Source organism: Dysidea avara, chromosome 12 (assembly GCF_963678975.1).
Source record: "Dysidea avara chromosome 12, odDysAvar1.4, whole genome shotgun sequence".
NCBI classification, from domain to species: domain Eukaryota; kingdom Metazoa; phylum Porifera; class Demospongiae; order Dictyoceratida; family Dysideidae; genus Dysidea; species Dysidea avara.
In genome coordinates, this window is record NC_089283.1 from 8926425 (window position 1) to 8945136 (window position 18712).

The following is an 18712-nucleotide window of genomic DNA, read 5'->3' on the forward strand; positions in this document are numbered from 1 at the left end:
ACACATGGGTTAAAAAAGCCCCAAAGCCAGCCATAGGCCGGCTTTGCAGTATACAAATACAAAAGGAAGTGATATCTAATCAAAAACAGCCAAGCTGTAAAAAATGGTGTGGCCCCCATAAAGGCCATGGTGAAAAAAGATGTGAAATCCAAGGTGGCGGCCAAGAAATGGCTGTGATGGTAGGTTAATGGTTAAATTTTAATAACGACAATTCAGGTGAATTTTGTGCCGCTTGGTCTTGGCACCAAATTCACCTGAATTGTCGTTATTAAAATTTAACCATTAACCTACCATCACAGCCATTTCTTGGCTGCCACGTTGGATTTCACATCTTTTTTCACCATGGCCTTTATGGGGGCCGTGCCTTTTTTTACAGCTTGGCTGTTTTTGATTAGATTTACAATTACATTACTGTTTTGAAATTTTCAATAATAAAAGCAGCCTGTGAACTAGTACACACATAGTCAGATCTTCACATATTTACTAAAACCTTTTATGAGTGTGTTATATGTAATGACCTGTGAAGTTACCGTATAGCGGGTTATTTTCGAAACAGAAATTTTCGCACAAGAAGCAAAATCTGAATTTCGAAAGATTTTAATTTCGAAGAGTGTATATTTCGAAGTCCAGATGGATTTCAAATCGTAAACGGAAATCCGTGTCACAAATTATGAAGATGCGTGAATGTTTGCCGAAAACTGACTTACTGATGGAATAATCCCCATTCCTGTGCACTGGAGAGAAGACTGAGGGAGTCTCTGGTGGAGTGAATTCACTAGCACGATCACACTCGATCATATACCATAGATTCTAGAGCAGACGGCATCGATTCCCATTCCGAACCTGTTTTCTGGTTATTGGTACAGTAATGATACAGTTTACCCATTATCATCAGCAATACTGAGCTAAAACTCGAAGAATACACGAACGAATCGCCGAAAGTTGGACGGTTGCTTTCACTTGTGGGAATTTATTTTCGAAAAACAACCGGACGTGGGAATTTATTTTCGAAGAGAAGGGCCTCTTCGAAATATCCGAAAATAAAAACCTTTCGAAAATTACCAGCTATACGGTACGCATGTAATTTAGTCATTAGCTACATTGTGTATTCTTTTCAGCATCAGCTGTGACCTGTGTATAAAGTAATTCGAGGCTGATTGCATGCTTCCAGGGGTAAATACAATATCATGGGATAGCAAACATTCTGCTAGTTGCAGACACAATTTGAGGCAGATCAATACAGGCACAAATTGCTTACCTGCAGAATCCATGTGTTTCAACGTTTCGCGCGTTCGTGCATATTCAGTGACGTAACATGATAGCGGTAATCCGTAATCTACAATTACGGAATGGTGAATCTGCGCACGAGATCTGGAGATTGATTGCAGACAAACGGAAAGAGCAGAAAGAGGTGAATTACGTATTATCAGGTACGTAAATATGTGTGCTTACTTCTCTGTAAAATTACCAGTTAAAGACTCTAGCAGTACGGGTGAATTCTTAATCCGCAGTCAGTACGTTTCAACACAAATTTTAGCGGATTTGGTTGAGGATAACAGGTTGTACTTTTGGGGTTTGCCCACCCGCTCTCATAATTGATTTCTCCAATAGACTGTTGTAGCGTAAGGCCAGACAAAGTAGATTCCTCAAGGGGTAGCCAACCGCCCACGCAAACTTCTAAATTGTGTGCGAGAGTCCCAATATTTAAGTATTTCAAAACGTATTTCATGGATTTATAATTGGATTTCTCAGATAGTGTACAAGAGTCCCAGCTTGTGAGCTACCCCTTGAGATTCCTTGTTTCTCATCAGCCACTTCCTCAATTTTGATGCGGGCAGGCAGTCAGTCATTATTCATTATGACATCATGTTAATTATTTTTAAAATTTGTTTTTATACCATATGCCACAAGAATCATTCATGATATACCACAAATATTATTATACAAAACATATAAATATTTTTACACAGCATACACACCTGATTGTCAGGATGTACCAGTAGCTGTTTTTGATGCCTTGTCAGCTGCCAAGCTTTTGTATCCAATATCAATTCCGCCACCTTTAAGAACAACACCCGCAAACACTTGCATGCCTGTCATGCCAACCATTGGGAGACCCAGCTTGAGTCATTGACTGTTCAGAATAAATTTTTGGACATAATTACTTTGGAGCAGCGATGTCCTCTATGGAGGAGGTTGATGTGTGGTCTATCTGAAAACGACTGTCTTTTCTCTTGCTTGCTGGGTGTGACACCCTTCCTACCCCAATAAATTTGGCTCGATGGAACAGAATTGTAAGTCCAGTATATCCTCTTTGTTGCTTGAATCAGCCTACAACCAACCATATTTTAACTGGTTGCTCTACTGCTCTTGATCAGGGAAGATATACCTGGCACCATGACTCAGTCCTACAGATATTTGTTCATGGCCTACAGAAGAACGTACCACCTTGTTATAAACTTTATGCCAATCTTCCTGGTCACTTGACTAGCACTAGCCCGCCAAGCACTGTTCCACCAAGCTTCTCATCATTATCAAGTAGCTAGATATAGTTTTGATTTCTGATGATGGCATTATCTTACGGTAACTGTCAGTTGTCGCCAATACAGAACAACACTTTGCAGCTGCCAGCTGCCAGCTCCAGGAAAGTAGCTCATTATGGTCCTTTACTTTCAGACCTTGAGCGTACTGGCTTATTTGTTGAACTAGTTACAATTGAAGTTGGGTATCTAGGTCACTTCTTGCCATCAACAATATCTAATTTATGTAGAGTTTGTCATCTATGAAAACACTTGGTTAGATCTATTTCGAACAAGCTGCTTGGATTGCCATTTCATGCTCCTATAGGATCTTCAATGCTCGCTTGTCAGAATTGTGGGATATTTCAGAACTTTTAATGTTTTTTAGTTAATGTTGTAATTGTTTATACTGTAATTTACGGTTTTGTCTTGCCAGGGATCCAGTTACCTGTGTTTCAGGTAGTTGTGTACCCCTGAGTCTAGGCTCCCCTTACTTTACCTTGTAGCTAGCTATTCCTGTATATTGTCACTATCATGACGTTCACTACTATCATAAATACTTCCAGGAAAACAGTATCAACCTTGAATTTTCACCAGGAAGTAGCGCCTTTCTCATAGAATATCTCACGTAAGTTTGAGAAATAGTATCCGATTAGTGTCCGTGTTATGAACGGATTTTTGCATTCCATAATAAGACAAATTATCGAACACTGGTACCTATTATTGAACACCCATTAATTTTCATTGATCAATTATCGAGTGTGCCCAGTGGGGTTGGTACTTTCAGGTTTTTGTCAACCATTCTCTCTCTTAAACTCTTAAACAGCAGCATTGGTTTTGTTTGCCAGAATAGATTGCCATGACATCTTTAATCGTGGCTACATGATACATAGTAAGGTTGGGGAAGGCACTAAAAGAATTACGAGAAGTTGTAAACAGTACCTTCATACAATTATGTTATTCTTATTGTACACCCACTGTGTACAAACTATGTACAATGTTTGCAGTACTTACAAGTATTTAAAAGTACTTTAAGTACTCAAGTACATATGAGTACTTAGCAAAGTACCTGAGTATAAGTACGGGGAAATTAAGAAAGTATTTAAGTAAAGTAAACCTTTCAAATCTGTACTTAAGTGTACTTAAGTATAAGTACTCATGTACTTGGCCCCATATCTGTTCTGTAGCTATATTCAGTTTGCAAAATGCATTTATTTTGTATTGGACAAGGAATGACAAGGTTTTTTGAATTAGCTTGTTTGACCAACTCAAGGGGTAGCCAACATCTGGGAACTCTCGTACACTATCTGAGAAATTCAATTAGAAATCCACTAAATATTTAGATATTCCAAATTCTGAACCCCATGCAAAATAGGTTATTTTTTTGTTTCCGTCCATTCATGAGTTCAATTGTGGCCGCCACTCTATGCACAAGATCACACATTGAGTCACACAAGCACATTGTAGTACAAGAGTTAATAATAGTGGTACACTATTATTAACTCTTGGCTAATGCAGCTAATTTTCAACCAATCCAGAGGCTAATTCACATAATTACAAGCCAATCAAGTTAGAATGCAACTTTGAATGCAACCTTGAATGCAACCATTGTTCTCAAGCAGAGGCAAGCTAACTCAGTCAGTGCCAAAGGAGAATTAGTAGCAACAGTGTTAAATACAAAAGTATTGTTAGTATAGATCTAATCATGAAGTAGTCACTTATTGTGGCAACTTGAATCATGAGGAAGGATTCAATGATTCAAATCGACAGTGCAAAGTACACCTGTGTTCCTGTGTCTCTTCTAAAGTTCCTCTCAGTCAGCTACTCTCTTAGGTGTTTCCTGTAAATGTATTAGAAAAAACTCAAGGTAAAAAACATCACGATAAAAATTGAAATTAGAGAGTATTTACAAATGTTGTTAAATGTAGAAATGTTTTGAAATACTTGAATATTGGGACTCTCGTACACCATGTTCGGTTTTGTGTGGACGTTGGCTACCTCTTGGACCAACCTGAGGTTGTGAAAGGGATAAAAGTAGACACTAAATCAAGTAAAACTTAGTATTCTGTGGAAAAACGTATTAGACTATTGATTATGGCTTCATTTGACAAAATTTACAGAGTAGTTTTGATATGCAGACACCACTTTCTACACCCTTTCCCCTGAAACTTATAAGCCATTGTGTGGTAGTGATTTATAGAACTAACCTTGCATGAGCTACCTCAGCATGATCTGGCATTGTAGATAGCCCCTTTTCCCAGAAGTATGTTATCAAACATCAGATGCAAAAGTCATTTTATTTTCAGATTTATCAATTATTTGTGATAATTTTGGTATTTTGTAAAGCACTAGCTTAAAAGGTTTTAAATGCAGCAATGGCACATATTCATTACTCGACATCATATATTCAAATGGTACAGTAGTACTGTTTAATTAGGGATCGCATCAAAAGTGACACACGCCACCAAAAATGCCGCCTTTAAAAATCATCCTTGAGACATCTTACATGACTAAACCATCTAACATGAATTACAGTGTTAAAAACAAGAAAATTCTTCCAGTTAGCGGATATAGAATTTTAAAAATATTGCCAAAACTCGAAACTTGGTCTGCCTCACTGACCACGGTCGCACACCTAGAGACCTAACAAAGCAGCACACGGCCACTGTTTTACGCCACAATAGCAAACTCACTGGTGAGATGTTCCTTTTGGGGTTCCAACAAGTGTAGGCCCTCTGTGCCTTGTCTTTTCTTTTATCTCCAATCAGGCTGCTTGTCTTCTTCTTCATCCAATGAAATCTCTTGTTTCATTACTTTTTATTGCATAGATCCCTACTTCATTTTTTTAATTAATGATTTTTCAAATGCTAGTTAGAAAATATGGTCAAAGGGACATACACATTATTTGGACAAAATTTGTGCTTTGTTATTAAGGGTGGATTCTTCAAGTTTAATAGTTGTTTTGCTGCATCCAGAGTACTCGGTACAGATTCCAGTGCTGTTGTTCCTGATGAGTTATTTTGAAAATGTTCTATTCACTTTCAAACAGCTCAGGAACACCAGAACTTTCACCAGAAGATCACTGAGTCAGAAGCTTGGAACACAACATCTGTTTCTAATGATTCAAGCATCCTGGTTTGCAGCTAAGGTAAGTAGTATCGTATAATGAGATCAAAATGCAAGTGCCTTAGTTTGCATTTAGCAAACTACAAAGTTTTCTAGTGGGAGTGGCATTTTGGAGGGAAGCTATCTGAAGTGTACAGTATAGGTAAATAGTTGCTAGTTTGGTATGGTACACTTTTGTTGTGTTCCAAACTGCTCAAACCGTTCGAACAGAGAAACTGTTTTGTCATACTTCCAGCTTCCACTGAAAAAAAAAGGTTCTTTTGTGAAAGTGAAAACATGTTATCAGGAGAAGAACTTACCACTTAACTGTAGCACTACAGTTTGTAGCAAGCATTTTGTGAATGCAGCTGGATGACTAGTAAGACCTGATGAAGTTCTTTCGTAAAAGCTGCCACTTCGTAATGCCAACACTACAACTAACAATAAATACTTTAGGATTAAGGAAGAAAATCCATCCCTCCTGGAGGAGACTGAGTGTGGCCCCGACTAGACATTGGGTGACCTGCAGTTCAATTCCTGGGGTTGGAGGGATTTTTTTTCCTTACTTTGGCCCCTTTTCTGTTACACCTTTTCAGCTATAAGTCACTAAGTCTAAGTCCTTGAAATTAGGTTAGGTAATCCTAAGGCTGCAGCACATGTTGCTGCAGACCTTCAGTGCTGGTCACTGTAAAGCATTAATACAATAATACAATACAATAATACAATACAATAATACAATACAATAATACAATACAATAATACAATACAATAATAGGAGTTGGGAACCTCCCAGATAATGACCTTTTGTGGATGCCAGACTAACAGCACAGCAAACTCGGATTTACAGGCTAGTAGTGCTCATTGCAAAGAGGTACAAACAAAAGTACTGAACTAGAAAAACCACTGTTGGAAACAAGAAAGAGAAAAGCAAAGTTGACTGAGGAGCTGACAGTTGCTATAAGGAGCAGATTTCAAGGCTATAATTTAGACTGGTGAATATCCAACATGATAAATCGCTAGTAAGTTATTATACTGGATTCCCATCCAATATTATACTGCATTGAAGAGTTTTTAAAATTACAGCCATTAATCACTGAATATATTCACAAGAAGCTTCAAACAACAGTAATGATGTGACTAAGTGATGCCGTCCAAGAATATTACCACCTATGGAAGAACCGTTCATGACATTGGTTCGTGTACGTGCGGGATTATTTGAATGAGATCTTGCAAACAGATTCAATATCAGCCAGTAAACAGTTCCTCGAATTATTGTCATGTAGATTAATTTTCTGTACTTTAAATTAAAGGAAATTCCACTGTGGCCACCTTAAGACTTAGTCCAAATGAGTATGCCGAAGGTATTCAGAGATACATGTCCTTTCACAGGAGTAATCATTGATGCTACTGAGATCAAGACACACGATAGTGTGTCGTGCGGCCAAGTACGTGATCATGCAACAAACAAGTGTGTATTTTACAGGAACCAAAAAAAATAAATAAATGCCGTTTCACGCTTTTGTAGCTCAATAGTGCCTGACCAGAAATTAACCATTTTTGTTGTGGTAATTTCAAATGTGGCTGATTCTGCCTAGCCATTACCGAGATGTGCATCTTCAAAGTTCATCTTAGTTTCTTCGTACGTATGTTTCTTCTTCTTTTTGCAACACTTAGAAAAATCGCTATAACTTGTGCATGCTTTAGTAAATTTTTTTAAATTTGGAGGGCAGTCAGAAGCACATTCACAGTCCAACATTCATACACATCGGATAAAAACAAGGGGGTTATACTCGATTTTTGAAAAAATGCAATAGCGATTTTTTGTCAAGGCCAAAGGGTAAACCACTTAAAGGAACGACTTGAAAATCGGCCTGTACATGGAGTAACTATCGTAGTGCAAACCTTTTGTGGTTTAAAAGAAATTGCACTAACAGTCATAGAGTTATAACAAAAATGCCAACTATGTGTAAAAAGCGCACGATCAAGCTTTGTTAATAAAAAAGTATTGGCTACTTGTCACACCTACCAGGCAAACTAGTTTATGGAATCAGCTGAAAATAGGTAGAGAGGTAGATAAATTGTTTTAGAATGAGCTTTCATTGGTTTATAAGGAATCAGATAAAAATCCACTGAGTTACACTACGTAAGTCAACTAGGTGCAACAAGTGTGCGATCAAGATATTCTAATAGTGCAGTCACCCTAATAAAACATTCAGTTTCATAGTACGTTTCTGTATTAGAACGTTCAGCTACGATCAAACCACCATGCAGAGGGTTCAGCTAACAACAAGTCACCCTGTAGAGAGTTCAACTAGAAACAAGTCACCCCAAAGAGAGATCAGCTGCAAGCAAATCACCTGTGGAAAGTTCAGCCATAAACAAGTCACCCTGTAGAGAGTTCAACTACACAAACAAGTCACCCTGTGGAGAAGTCAGCCACAAACAAGTTACTTGTAGATTTAAGCTTTAAAGTTACCAGTAGAGTCCAGCTCCAAACAAGTCACCGTGTAGAGTTCAACTACAAACAAATCATCCTGTAAAGAGTTCAGTAAGTCACAATGTAGAGATTTCAGTTTTGACCAAATCACCCTGTGGAGAGTTGAATCACAACTAAGTCACCCTGTAGAGAGTTCAGCTCCAAACACATAACCCTGTGGAGAGATCAGATACAAAGAAATAACTCTGTAGAGAGTTCAGCCGCAAACAAGTCACCTGTAGAATTCAACTTAAACGTCATCCTAGAGAGAGTCCAGTTGCAAACAAGTCACCCTGTAGGGATTTCAGCTAGTTACAAACAATCACTCTGTGGAATCTCAGCCACAAACATGTCACCCGATAGAGAGTTCAGCTACAACAATTCACACAAACAGGTCACCCTGAAGATAGTTCAGCTACAAACAAATCACCCTTTGGCCACAAAATAAATACCTTTGGAGAATTCAGCCACAAATAAGTAAGAGTTTAGTAAACAAGTCAACCCCTAGGGTATTCAGCTACAAGCAAGTCACTTGGTACAAATTTCAGCTACAAACAAATCATCCTGCTTCATCCAAGAATTAAATCACCCTGCAAAGAGTTCAGCTAGCCCTGTAGAGAGTACAGCTACAAGTCACCTAGTAGAGACTTTAGCTTCATACAAGCCACCCTGTAGAGATGTTCACCTGCAAACTCACTTGCAAACAAAGAAGGATCAGCCACAAATAAGTCACCCTAACAAACAAATCACCCCCTACAAACAGATCACCCTGTGGAGAGTTCAGCTACAAAAATCACCCAGTAGAACACTCAGCTACCAACAAATCACTCTTTAGAGAGTTCAACTACAAACTAATCACCCTGTGGAGAATTCGGTATTAAACAAGTCATCCTGAAGAGATTTTAGTTACAAAAAGTTACTTTTTAGAGAGTTCAACCACAAACAAATCATCCAGAGAGAGTTTAACTACATAAGTCATCCTGTAGAGAGTTTAGCTACAAACAAATTGCCCTGTGGAGAATTCAGCTACAAACAAGTCACCTTGTAGATAGTTCAGCTACAAAAAGTCATTCTGAAGAGAGTCCAACTACATAGAGAGATCAGCCAGAAATAAATCACACTCTAGAGAGATCAGCTAGAAATAAATCACCGTGTAGAGAGATCAGCTAGAAACAAATCTCCGATCAGCTAGAAACAAGTCACCCTGCTGAGAGTTCAGCTACATTTCAAGTCACCCTGTAGAGAGTTCAGTAGAGAGATCAGCTAGAAACCAGTCACTGTGTAGAGAGAGTTTATGCAGCTATAAGCAAGCCACCACATAGAGAGATAAACTAGAATCAAGTCACCCTGGGGAGAGTTCAGCTACAAACAAATCTCAGTAGAGAAATCAGAGAAAAACAAATCACCCTGCACAGAGATCAGCCAGAAACCAATTATCCTGTAGAGAGATCAGCTTGATCAAGTCATCCAGTAGGGAGTTCAACTACATTTCAAGTCACCCTGTAGAGAGTTTAGCTAGCCACAAGTCACCCTGTAGAGATCAGCTAGAAACAAGTCACCCTGTAGAGAGATCAGCTAGAAACAAGTCACTCTATAGAGAGTTCACCTACGTTTCGTAGAGTATTTCAGCTAGAAATTAGTCACCCCGTGGAGAGTTCAGCTACAAACAAATCTCTCAGTAGAGAGATCAACTAGAAGCAAGTTATCCTGCAAAGAGTTCATGAAGTCACCCTGTAGAGAGATCAGCTAGAAACAAGAAACAAGACACCATGTAGAGAGGTCAGCTAGAATCATGTCACCCTGTAGAGAGAACACCTAGAAACAAGTCATTCTGTAGAGAGAACAGCTAGAAACAAGTCACTCTGTAGAAATTTCAGCTAGTCCCATAGAGAGATCAGTTGCATAACAAGTCACCCTGTGGAGAGTTCACCTATACAAAAAACTATCCTGTAGAAAGTTTTGCAATTTTTTTTCTGTAGAAAGTTTAGTTATGTTACGAGTGACTCTGTGGTGAGTTCAACTACAAACTATTCACCATGTAGTCAAAGAGTACAGCTACATTATGAGTCTCCCTGTAGAAAGTTTCCCGGTAGGATATTCATCTGCAAACAGTTGAACCTGTGTGACTTAATTTTTATCATCTTTCAACTCAATAGTAAATAATATTGCCTAAATGTACATGTAGCTAAACAAATCATTATAATCTTCCTCAAAATAATCTTCTCCCTGTAGAAAGAAAAAAAGACAAATACCTAAAACTGGCCATAGGCTGGCTTTAGGCATGAAATTACAAAAACAAGTGATAAAAAAGCAGCCAGGCTGTAAAAAAAGGGTGTGCCCTCCAAATAATCCAAAGGTGAAAAAAGATGTGAAATCAAAGGTGTCGGCCAAGAAATGGCTGTGATGGTAGGTTAATGGCAAAAAAATGTAATAACAACAATTCAGATGAATATGGTGCCAAATCCTAGTGAAACTTGGAGGAGGCAGCACCTGAATTGTTGTCGTTAAACTTTTTGCCATTTACCTACCATCACAGCCATTTCATGGCCGCCACCTTTGATGTCGCATCTTTTTTCACCTTTGGATTTTTTTGGAAGCTGCACCCTTTTTTTACAGCTTGGCTGTTTTTTGATTAAATAATACTGTAATATATCGAGCAACCAAAGCTTCCAGAGTTGCAACAAATGACCTTCTATAAGAATGATAACACATAAAAGGCTATTGTTGGAATTTCACCTGATGGAGCAGTAACTTTTATATCCTCGTTTCATTCTGGTTGCATATCAGACAAGGAGCTTACCAGGAAGTCAGGAGGAATATTCAATTTATCTCCTAACAGCATTATATCTTCCTCAATATCAATCCCTCATCACAGAATCACGAGGCTCTGATAGATCCAAAACTCCTCCATTCCTTTGTGGTAAGGAACAGTTTTCAGAGAACAAACTGGTAGTAACTGAATGTATAGCTTCTCTCCGCATTCATGTTGAACCTGCAATGGAACTTTCATATTTTTGATTGTACAATGCCATCATCATTAACAGACATTGCTGACATAATTTTTTTCATCTGCTGTATACTGACAAATTTTTAACAGCAATTGAGGTTGAATATTTGTTCTTACTAATTGATAACTGTTGCACTGATTATCTGACTTGTACATCTTATAGTATTTTCTTCAAGTCTTTGAACATATTGATATCATTATTTAGCATGTAGCTATAGCTACAGCTTTAGTACACTTGAATTATTACTACAGATATTCGAAGTCTATTGTAACTACTTATGGCTAGAAAAATGATATGTAAGATAGAACGCTCATTTGTGAGTATTAATTACAGTGGAACCTGGATTATCTGAACTAATTGGGGGGAAGAGTGTTCGAATAGTACGTAAATTCAAACGTCCATACATTAATATACAAAGCTTTGCTCAACTACTCTAATAAAGCGTACACTTGTTGACAAAAGACTCTAATTGAGCAGTCAATTTGGTGTTCTGATAATCGAGTGTTCGGGTAATCAATGTTCGGATAATTGAGGTTCCACTGTAATTCTGGCAAAGAAATGTATAACACCATCTTGAAAACTAAATGACTATCCACAGAAGCCAAATAAGCATTATTATGGAATAATGGGCTATAAAATACAAGAATAATGGGAGAGGTTTTTGGGAAATTCTGGAAGGAACAATAGGTAAAATTTTGAGCATAATAGGCTCAAGCCTAGTCACTGCAGCCACACAATATAACCAAATCCTTTCATATTTTATGGAGATTATAGTCATAGATCTTCATAATAGTGTAATAATTGATCGAGTCTTGTTGCTCTGCTAGGAAATATTGCTTCCGAAAATACATGGTGGTCAAGAATACCTGAGCTGCTCTGTACCATGGATTTTCAGTACCCTTTCAGTGAAACAATTTTTGTACAAGTTTTTTCATTTAGCATTCTGTAATTTTAAGCAAACTTCTCATTAAAAAGTCTACTTAAATTTGGCTTTTTGGCTACCCGATTTGCCAGATGTGTCAGTAAATAGAAACACCCATTATGTAAATGCATACCATACTCTTGTTTCTAACCTACAGACTGATGATTGTAAGCTGATTAAACTACAGGGAGACATTTAGCAAAAAGTATGTCATGTGTTATGCATGGAAAACTTTTTACTACGTGTATGATGCAGGATTTGTATTAACTTTTGCAGGTGTAGATTGAGAGATGATAGCCGCACCCAGGAGTACTGATGGTGGGTTTCAGTATCAGTTTGTAACGACTCCTGCAGATTGGTTGATATGTAGCATCTGCAGCTATCCCAGTAGAGAGCCTTACCTTAGTGGATGTTGCGGCCAAACATTCTGTAAGTCTTGCCTAGAGGGTGCAAAGAAAGCTAATTCCATTACTGATGCTTGTCCCAAGTGCCTAAACGAGAAGTTTGTTACTATTCCTCATCACCAAGCTAATAAAATCCTTAAGAGCATCCATGTATTCTGTACTAACAAAAAGAAAGGATGTGAGTGGCAGGGTGAAGTTGATGCAGTCACCGATCACCTTGAAGGCAGCGACGGTTGCCAGTTTGAGGATGTGACATGCCCCAATGAATGTGGAATGTATTTACAGCGACAACATCTGACCAGTCATGTCGAGGATGAGTGTGTAGGTTGTAAAGTTGACAATGTCTCGGATTTACAAACTCAAGTGGTGAAAATCAAGCATCAGCTAACAAAAAAAATTGAGGCCAGCATAAGAGGTATCAGAAAAGAATTACAATCCACAAATTCAAGTGCTGTTCATAATGAGCTATTGGCTGAAGAGGAGTTGGCTAACAAACTAATTGGGTGGGTGCTCATACCAGTTCTAATTGTGCTTGTGGCCTGGTTTGTTCGTCATGACATGAATAAGATTGAAGAATTGTTTCACAATGAACTGTCACTATTAGATAATAACCTTACAGAAGAGCTGGTTGCTAAGCTGCAGACTGAATTCCAAACAAAACTCACTGCTGTTGAAACAGCTGCTCAGAAACGGATAGTTGAGCTAGAAAATAAACTGCAACAGAAAAGTAATGAACTTGATTTTGTGAAGCAATGGTTTCGATGGGATAGGAATATTACCTATGAGGCAGCAAAGTTATCATCAGGTATGGAGGTTGTTCCGGTGATTGTAAAGATGTCAGAGTATCAAAAACAGAAAATTTATTGTAGCAGTAATTATAAACTACGACATCAACCATGCTACAAGGTTTCATTCTACACTCATCATAAAGGATACGAGCTAAGCCTGCATGTTTTTTTTACCAGTGATACTCATTTAACAGTGCGTTTGTATCTTGAAGAAGGTCCCCATGATAGCCAATTGTGGTGGCCACTGAAGGGACATTGTAAAGTAAAGCTGTTGAACCAGATCAATGACAGTGAACATTATTTAGAGATTGGACAACTCAATTATAACGGTCATGAAAGTTATGCAACCAGAAGAGACAAAAGTGCTACAAATCAATACATGTGGTCTAGTGATGACTTTATTACTTACAAAGGACTTCAAAACATCACCACAACTTGTCAGTATCTCAAGGATGATAGTATTTACTTTCAAGTAGACTATAAACTAGACTTGTGCAATGGAACAATCAATAAACTTTAACCACAATTCATATAATGCATATTACAAGCATGCTTACACACAGCTGTAGTATTAATTATAGGAAGTGACACAGTTAATTTCTTTATGGAGACATTTATTTATTGTGAACCTATACTGCTAATGTAAATGCACATACATGCAATAGAATGTTATTTATTATTGTCTACTTCAATACAAAACCTGTTTGAGGTATTGCCATGAGTCTATAATTATTTCTAAAAGCAAATAATAAAGTGAACCTATTTTGTTATACGTCACCTGTTGTGAAAGGGAGCAGTGGCAGTGGCAGCAGTAGAATACGTAACTAAGTTAACAAACAGTAGTAGGACTATGACTACAACATAATTATGCTATATGATATCATGGCATTTCTTTCAAATAATATGTACACTATAACTAAGAATTTGTGACTGTTACAGTAACAATATTAATTTTGTTGTGCTAAGTACATTGTAACATTTACTAATAAATCCTCTCTAATTTAATTAATCAGTGTTATAGATAGATACCATGCATCATGTTATAAGAGTTCATCATAATTAATATAGAAGGGACCTATTATGAACTCTTGGTCATGTATAGGCCTGTGGGAATTATGCCCCAAATTCATTATTCTACGCTGAATTTCTCCTAAAATTTCATCAATATCATCATTTTTATTCTTTTTATGCTTCTGATTTTATCATTGTTCCCCACTGAATTACAGTTAGTTAGAAATTCCATTTGATACACCAAAACATAACAAAACAGTCTAATAAATGCAAAAAAGTCTAGCAAAACACTGCATACTAATTTCTTATGTAACAGTCAATAACTGCATTATTATAATTTTGTTATTTTTAAGGCATTATTATATTATTACTGTGCAGACCTCTGAAAACAATGCACAAGCAACAGGTCTATAGGACACCTGGTCCTACAGCCTGATCTTCAGTAACAAACAAACAAACAAACAAACAAACAAACAAACAAACAAACAAACAAACAAACAAACAAACAAACAAACAAACAAACAAACACATTAACTTCATTAAGTATGTTTGAAAGTTGAAGAAAGAAGAAAAAATTCATGACCGGACTTGGGTAGGCTGAACCTGCAGCCATCCGATTTGTTCAAAGGTAAAGTTCGATGACTATTATACTGCAGCATTAAGGACACCTCTATGTGGTCTTGTAATGAACTTTGCTGGGAGTTGAAAGACTTCAACAATGAAAAGACTCACTCAGACGCTGCTGATAACAGCTGCAATGTATTGTTGTCTGGTGTTCGTTGAATGCGCTGATTATTCATGTTTACTCTCATTTAATCGTATTATTCCTAAATTATGCTAGAATAATTTCAGCATAGCTTCTGCAATCAAAATTCCCAAAATTATTCCAGCTTAATTAAGGTTGCGGAATAGTTTCAAATGCATGGGCGAACAAATTACAAAGCCTGCTTTAAACCAAGCAGGGATAAATAATTTCAACAACTGTGTTGTGTTAGCAATACAACTTAGTCTAATTGTGCTTGTTTGTTTTTGCTGTAGAACAACGACTGTTCTTGGGTGTGTGGTCCACAATAGAGCGATGTTTTATAAAATCGCGCCACCAAAAACCAGACTAACAGATTACTGAATCCTTATAATTTGAACACAAGTGACTAAACAACTAAAATATCTAGGTCCTGTGGAAGCGTGTTTTTTTTAAGTTACTGGTTGTATAGACGTTTTATTGAACTTTTAGTAGTTTTTTTGAGTGAAACAAGCTCTTTGAAGGCTTGTATCTGAGTCACTGGGAAGAAACACGCCAAAAACGCTTCCACAGGACCTAATAAATTTAATATACAGCATCACTATACCCCAGAAATGCCAATAGAGCCTACAGCTTTTGCTGTATTTGGTGGTGGAAAAACATAGTTTTTTGGGGGGGAGGGGGTGTCACTGACCATGGCATAATTTTTTTTTCTCAATTAATGACATAAGATAAAACAGTACATAATAAACAAAAACAAATTATCTTAAATATGGGCCTCAGCATAGGCGGCGGAAAGGGGGATAAAGCCCCCCCTCAGAATGATATCACATCGAAATTATCTGTCTTGGAGTGGGGCTGAAAACCGTGATAAAGCTCGAGATACTCTAATAGAGCAGTCACTCTAATAAAGTAGTCAGTGTGTAGCGAGCTATGAAAGGATTTTTATGTAGTTTATCAGCTAGAAATGGTAGCTGGTGAGGTGGAAAGCTCTTGTTAGTTGGTTGCGACCTTTTTTTTTTTTTTTTTTTGGTCTCACCTTACCAAACTATAGAAATAAGTCTGGGTCAGCCCAGCCCCCCCTCATATCAACTACTTCCTCCGCCGCTGGGCCTCAGCAACCTGCACAGCAACCGGTGTTTCAGCAATGGGACAGTGCAAACTGGACCTGGCACCGCGAATGCACATAATTGCAGACCCCAACAAAGAGAAGCTTAATTTACATCTCAGCCATCCCATCACTATTCCATAAGAAAGACTGTGCTTTGCACTCAAAAGGTTGGCCAATCTCTTATAAAACTGAGTAGCAGCATCACCCATTCCACCATCATTAAATTAAGGGAATAAATGAGGCATTCTTTACTGCATGAACCCGTTGTTGGTATTCACGTCTCTTTTCCTTGTCATAATGTCGGTATGCAGAGTGTAGGGGTTGATATGAGGGTGTACTAGGGTTAAAAATTCTGACATCAAAGTATGACCTCTCAAATCGTCCCCAAAAACCATTAGCTGCAATGTCAATATCATCACGATTAGCTGTTTTGTATTGAAGGGTCTCACCAGAAAGAGGCTGAAGGTGGGGTTCAATGACAACTTTGTTACAGACTTCAGAAAGTAAATTGGCAGTTAGATCACACACTTCATTATGAAAAACATGGTAGTGACAGTTGGAGCTGAGCAATGTATGGGCTGGCTTACCTGTGTTACTACAACAAATTGTAGTGTTCTACCTGCCTCAAACTACACTGTAGCTACATAAAAACATTAAATATGAAGGGCTTCACCTTCATTTAAAACTTTTCACACTGCTAGACTAGTTTTATGGGCTTCTCAAAAAGTATTGATAGGCACTCAAAATTTTGAATAATTGCCCGTGACTATACTGTAACTTTATTAAATCCCACAGGTCTAGTCATGTATACCAATACAATATTGAAGATATAACAGTATTGTGGTATTTTAAACCCATATATTGTACTTTGCATGGGAGGATCAAAGTGATGCCGTGTATCGTATTGCCCATGCAGTACTAATCAACTGCATAACTGTACAGTACAGTTATGCAGCTAATTGGGAAAATACACTACAGTTATGCATTTAATTGGGCAAATACAGCACACTTGCGCAAATACAGAACAGCTATGCGAAGAATTTATTTATTTTGTTATGTAAACAACACACTGTAAATCGCTAAAACCAGCCAAGCTAATCCTATGAGTTCGTTCTATGGCTAGAAATAGATTGTATAAACAGTTACTGATCATCTGATCACGAAGCTTTTTAAACACGATTCCACTAAGACAGCACATTTGATCACGTGTGTGACACTGTAAATCGCTAAAACTAGCCAAACTAATCCTTTTAGTTTGTTTTACAAATTATATGAACACTTACTGATATCCTTATCACCAAAAATCGCAGCGGTTTGAGTACTAGAGAAAATCGCTCCGAGCCAGATGACCAGGAAGTACAATATAATACTTAAAGCACCGTGTTGCTTGTGTGTACGAAAAATACAGTACTCAGGGGGTGTCTCCAGGCAAATACAGCACTCAGCTTCACCTTGTGCTGTATTAGCCTCTTGACAAACACCCTCGTACTGTATTTTCCATACACACACACGGCAGTGCTTTAACTCTAACATAGTGGTCGAAGGACTTACATAATTACAACCAATATAATTACACAAATTTGTTACCAATATTAAATTTGTTATACTATTCAGTACATAGTTGTAACACAAAGATATAGTTACAAAGTGGTAGTAGCTATCTAACCCTTACTACTAAATAGGATATACAAAATACAATATTAGTAGCTATCAGATACACAAAGATGTAAAAATGTTTTCTCTCATATAGAAATAAAATATATGCAAGTAAATAGTTGTGTCCTTGTACATACTAAGTTATAGGTGTGCAATCCATTGTACTAGACACGTATGGGATTTACAAACAAGTGGTACTGTACATACAAGTATTCACCACAACTGACTTTTGCAGTCATGCGCATAATTTATTCACCTCCACACACATGCACTAGCTACCGAAGTGCAATCTTTGTACTACTAGTCTGTGAGCCACAAGGGTTGGTCAGTATTATTCATGGTGACCATTTTCTATCATGCATTTCCTGAAAGATGCATGTGCATAGATTATTATATTGGTGTGATGGCAGTAGCTTTCCCATTGTATGGGCCCTGTTTATGTTGCCATGGTGCAACAAAGTATTGGCTCCCAGACAATTGTAAATTTCACAATTTTCATTATAACTCCAGGTCTACACCAGATATCCTAATTCTGTTTTTGCATATAATTACCATCAAGGATTGTTATTTGTATACTTGCTACCATGGCACAATTATTCACTATTTGTATGGTTTTAGATCCTTTGTATCTAATTTCACATACTTGCGAGTTTTGCATAAATTTTACAGTTGATTAAAGCACTCATTTAGGTTAACAGTTTGTAACACCAACAATACCAGAAATTTGAGGTCATGGGCCTACTGATTAAAAATGAAATTGACATACAGTGTTGATTGGCAATACATCTCAAATAGCATTGTACAATATCCACTTTGTAGTGAAGGTAATGAAATACGTAATAATAGAGGATTAATGACCCCTTTGGTAGGATTGGCGTCCGTCTACATGTGGCAATACTGACTATGGTTCAGTAGGCACAAATGTACAGTAGTGGCTCAATACGTGGAATCACCAGGTCCCATTCTAAGG

The 18712-nt window shown here is 37.5% G+C and overlaps 1 protein-coding gene across 4 annotated transcripts; it reads left to right on the forward strand.

The window, feature by feature from the left end:
* Positions 1 to 1343: 1343 nt before the first annotated feature.
* LOC136240828 (TNF receptor-associated factor 4-like) lies at positions 1344 to 13921 on the forward strand. Of its 4 annotated transcripts, none has more exons than XM_066031887.1 (3): positions 1344 to 1411; positions 12188 to 12235; positions 12307 to 13921. In XM_066031887.1, the coding sequence occupies exon 3, from the start codon at positions 12321 to 12323 to the stop codon at positions 13740 to 13742; it is 1422 nt and encodes a 473-aa protein (XP_065887959.1). In that variant the 5' UTR covers positions 1344 to 1411; positions 12188 to 12235; positions 12307 to 12320; the 3' UTR covers positions 13743 to 13921. The 4 variants fall into 4 exon arrangements, with proteins under 4 accessions (XP_065887959.1, XP_065887961.1, XP_065887958.1 ...); XM_066031889.1 differs by having other exon boundaries at positions 1352 to 1430; positions 12286 to 13921; XM_066031886.1 differs by having other exon boundaries at positions 1352 to 1430.
* Positions 13922 to 18712: the final 4791 nt, after the last annotated feature.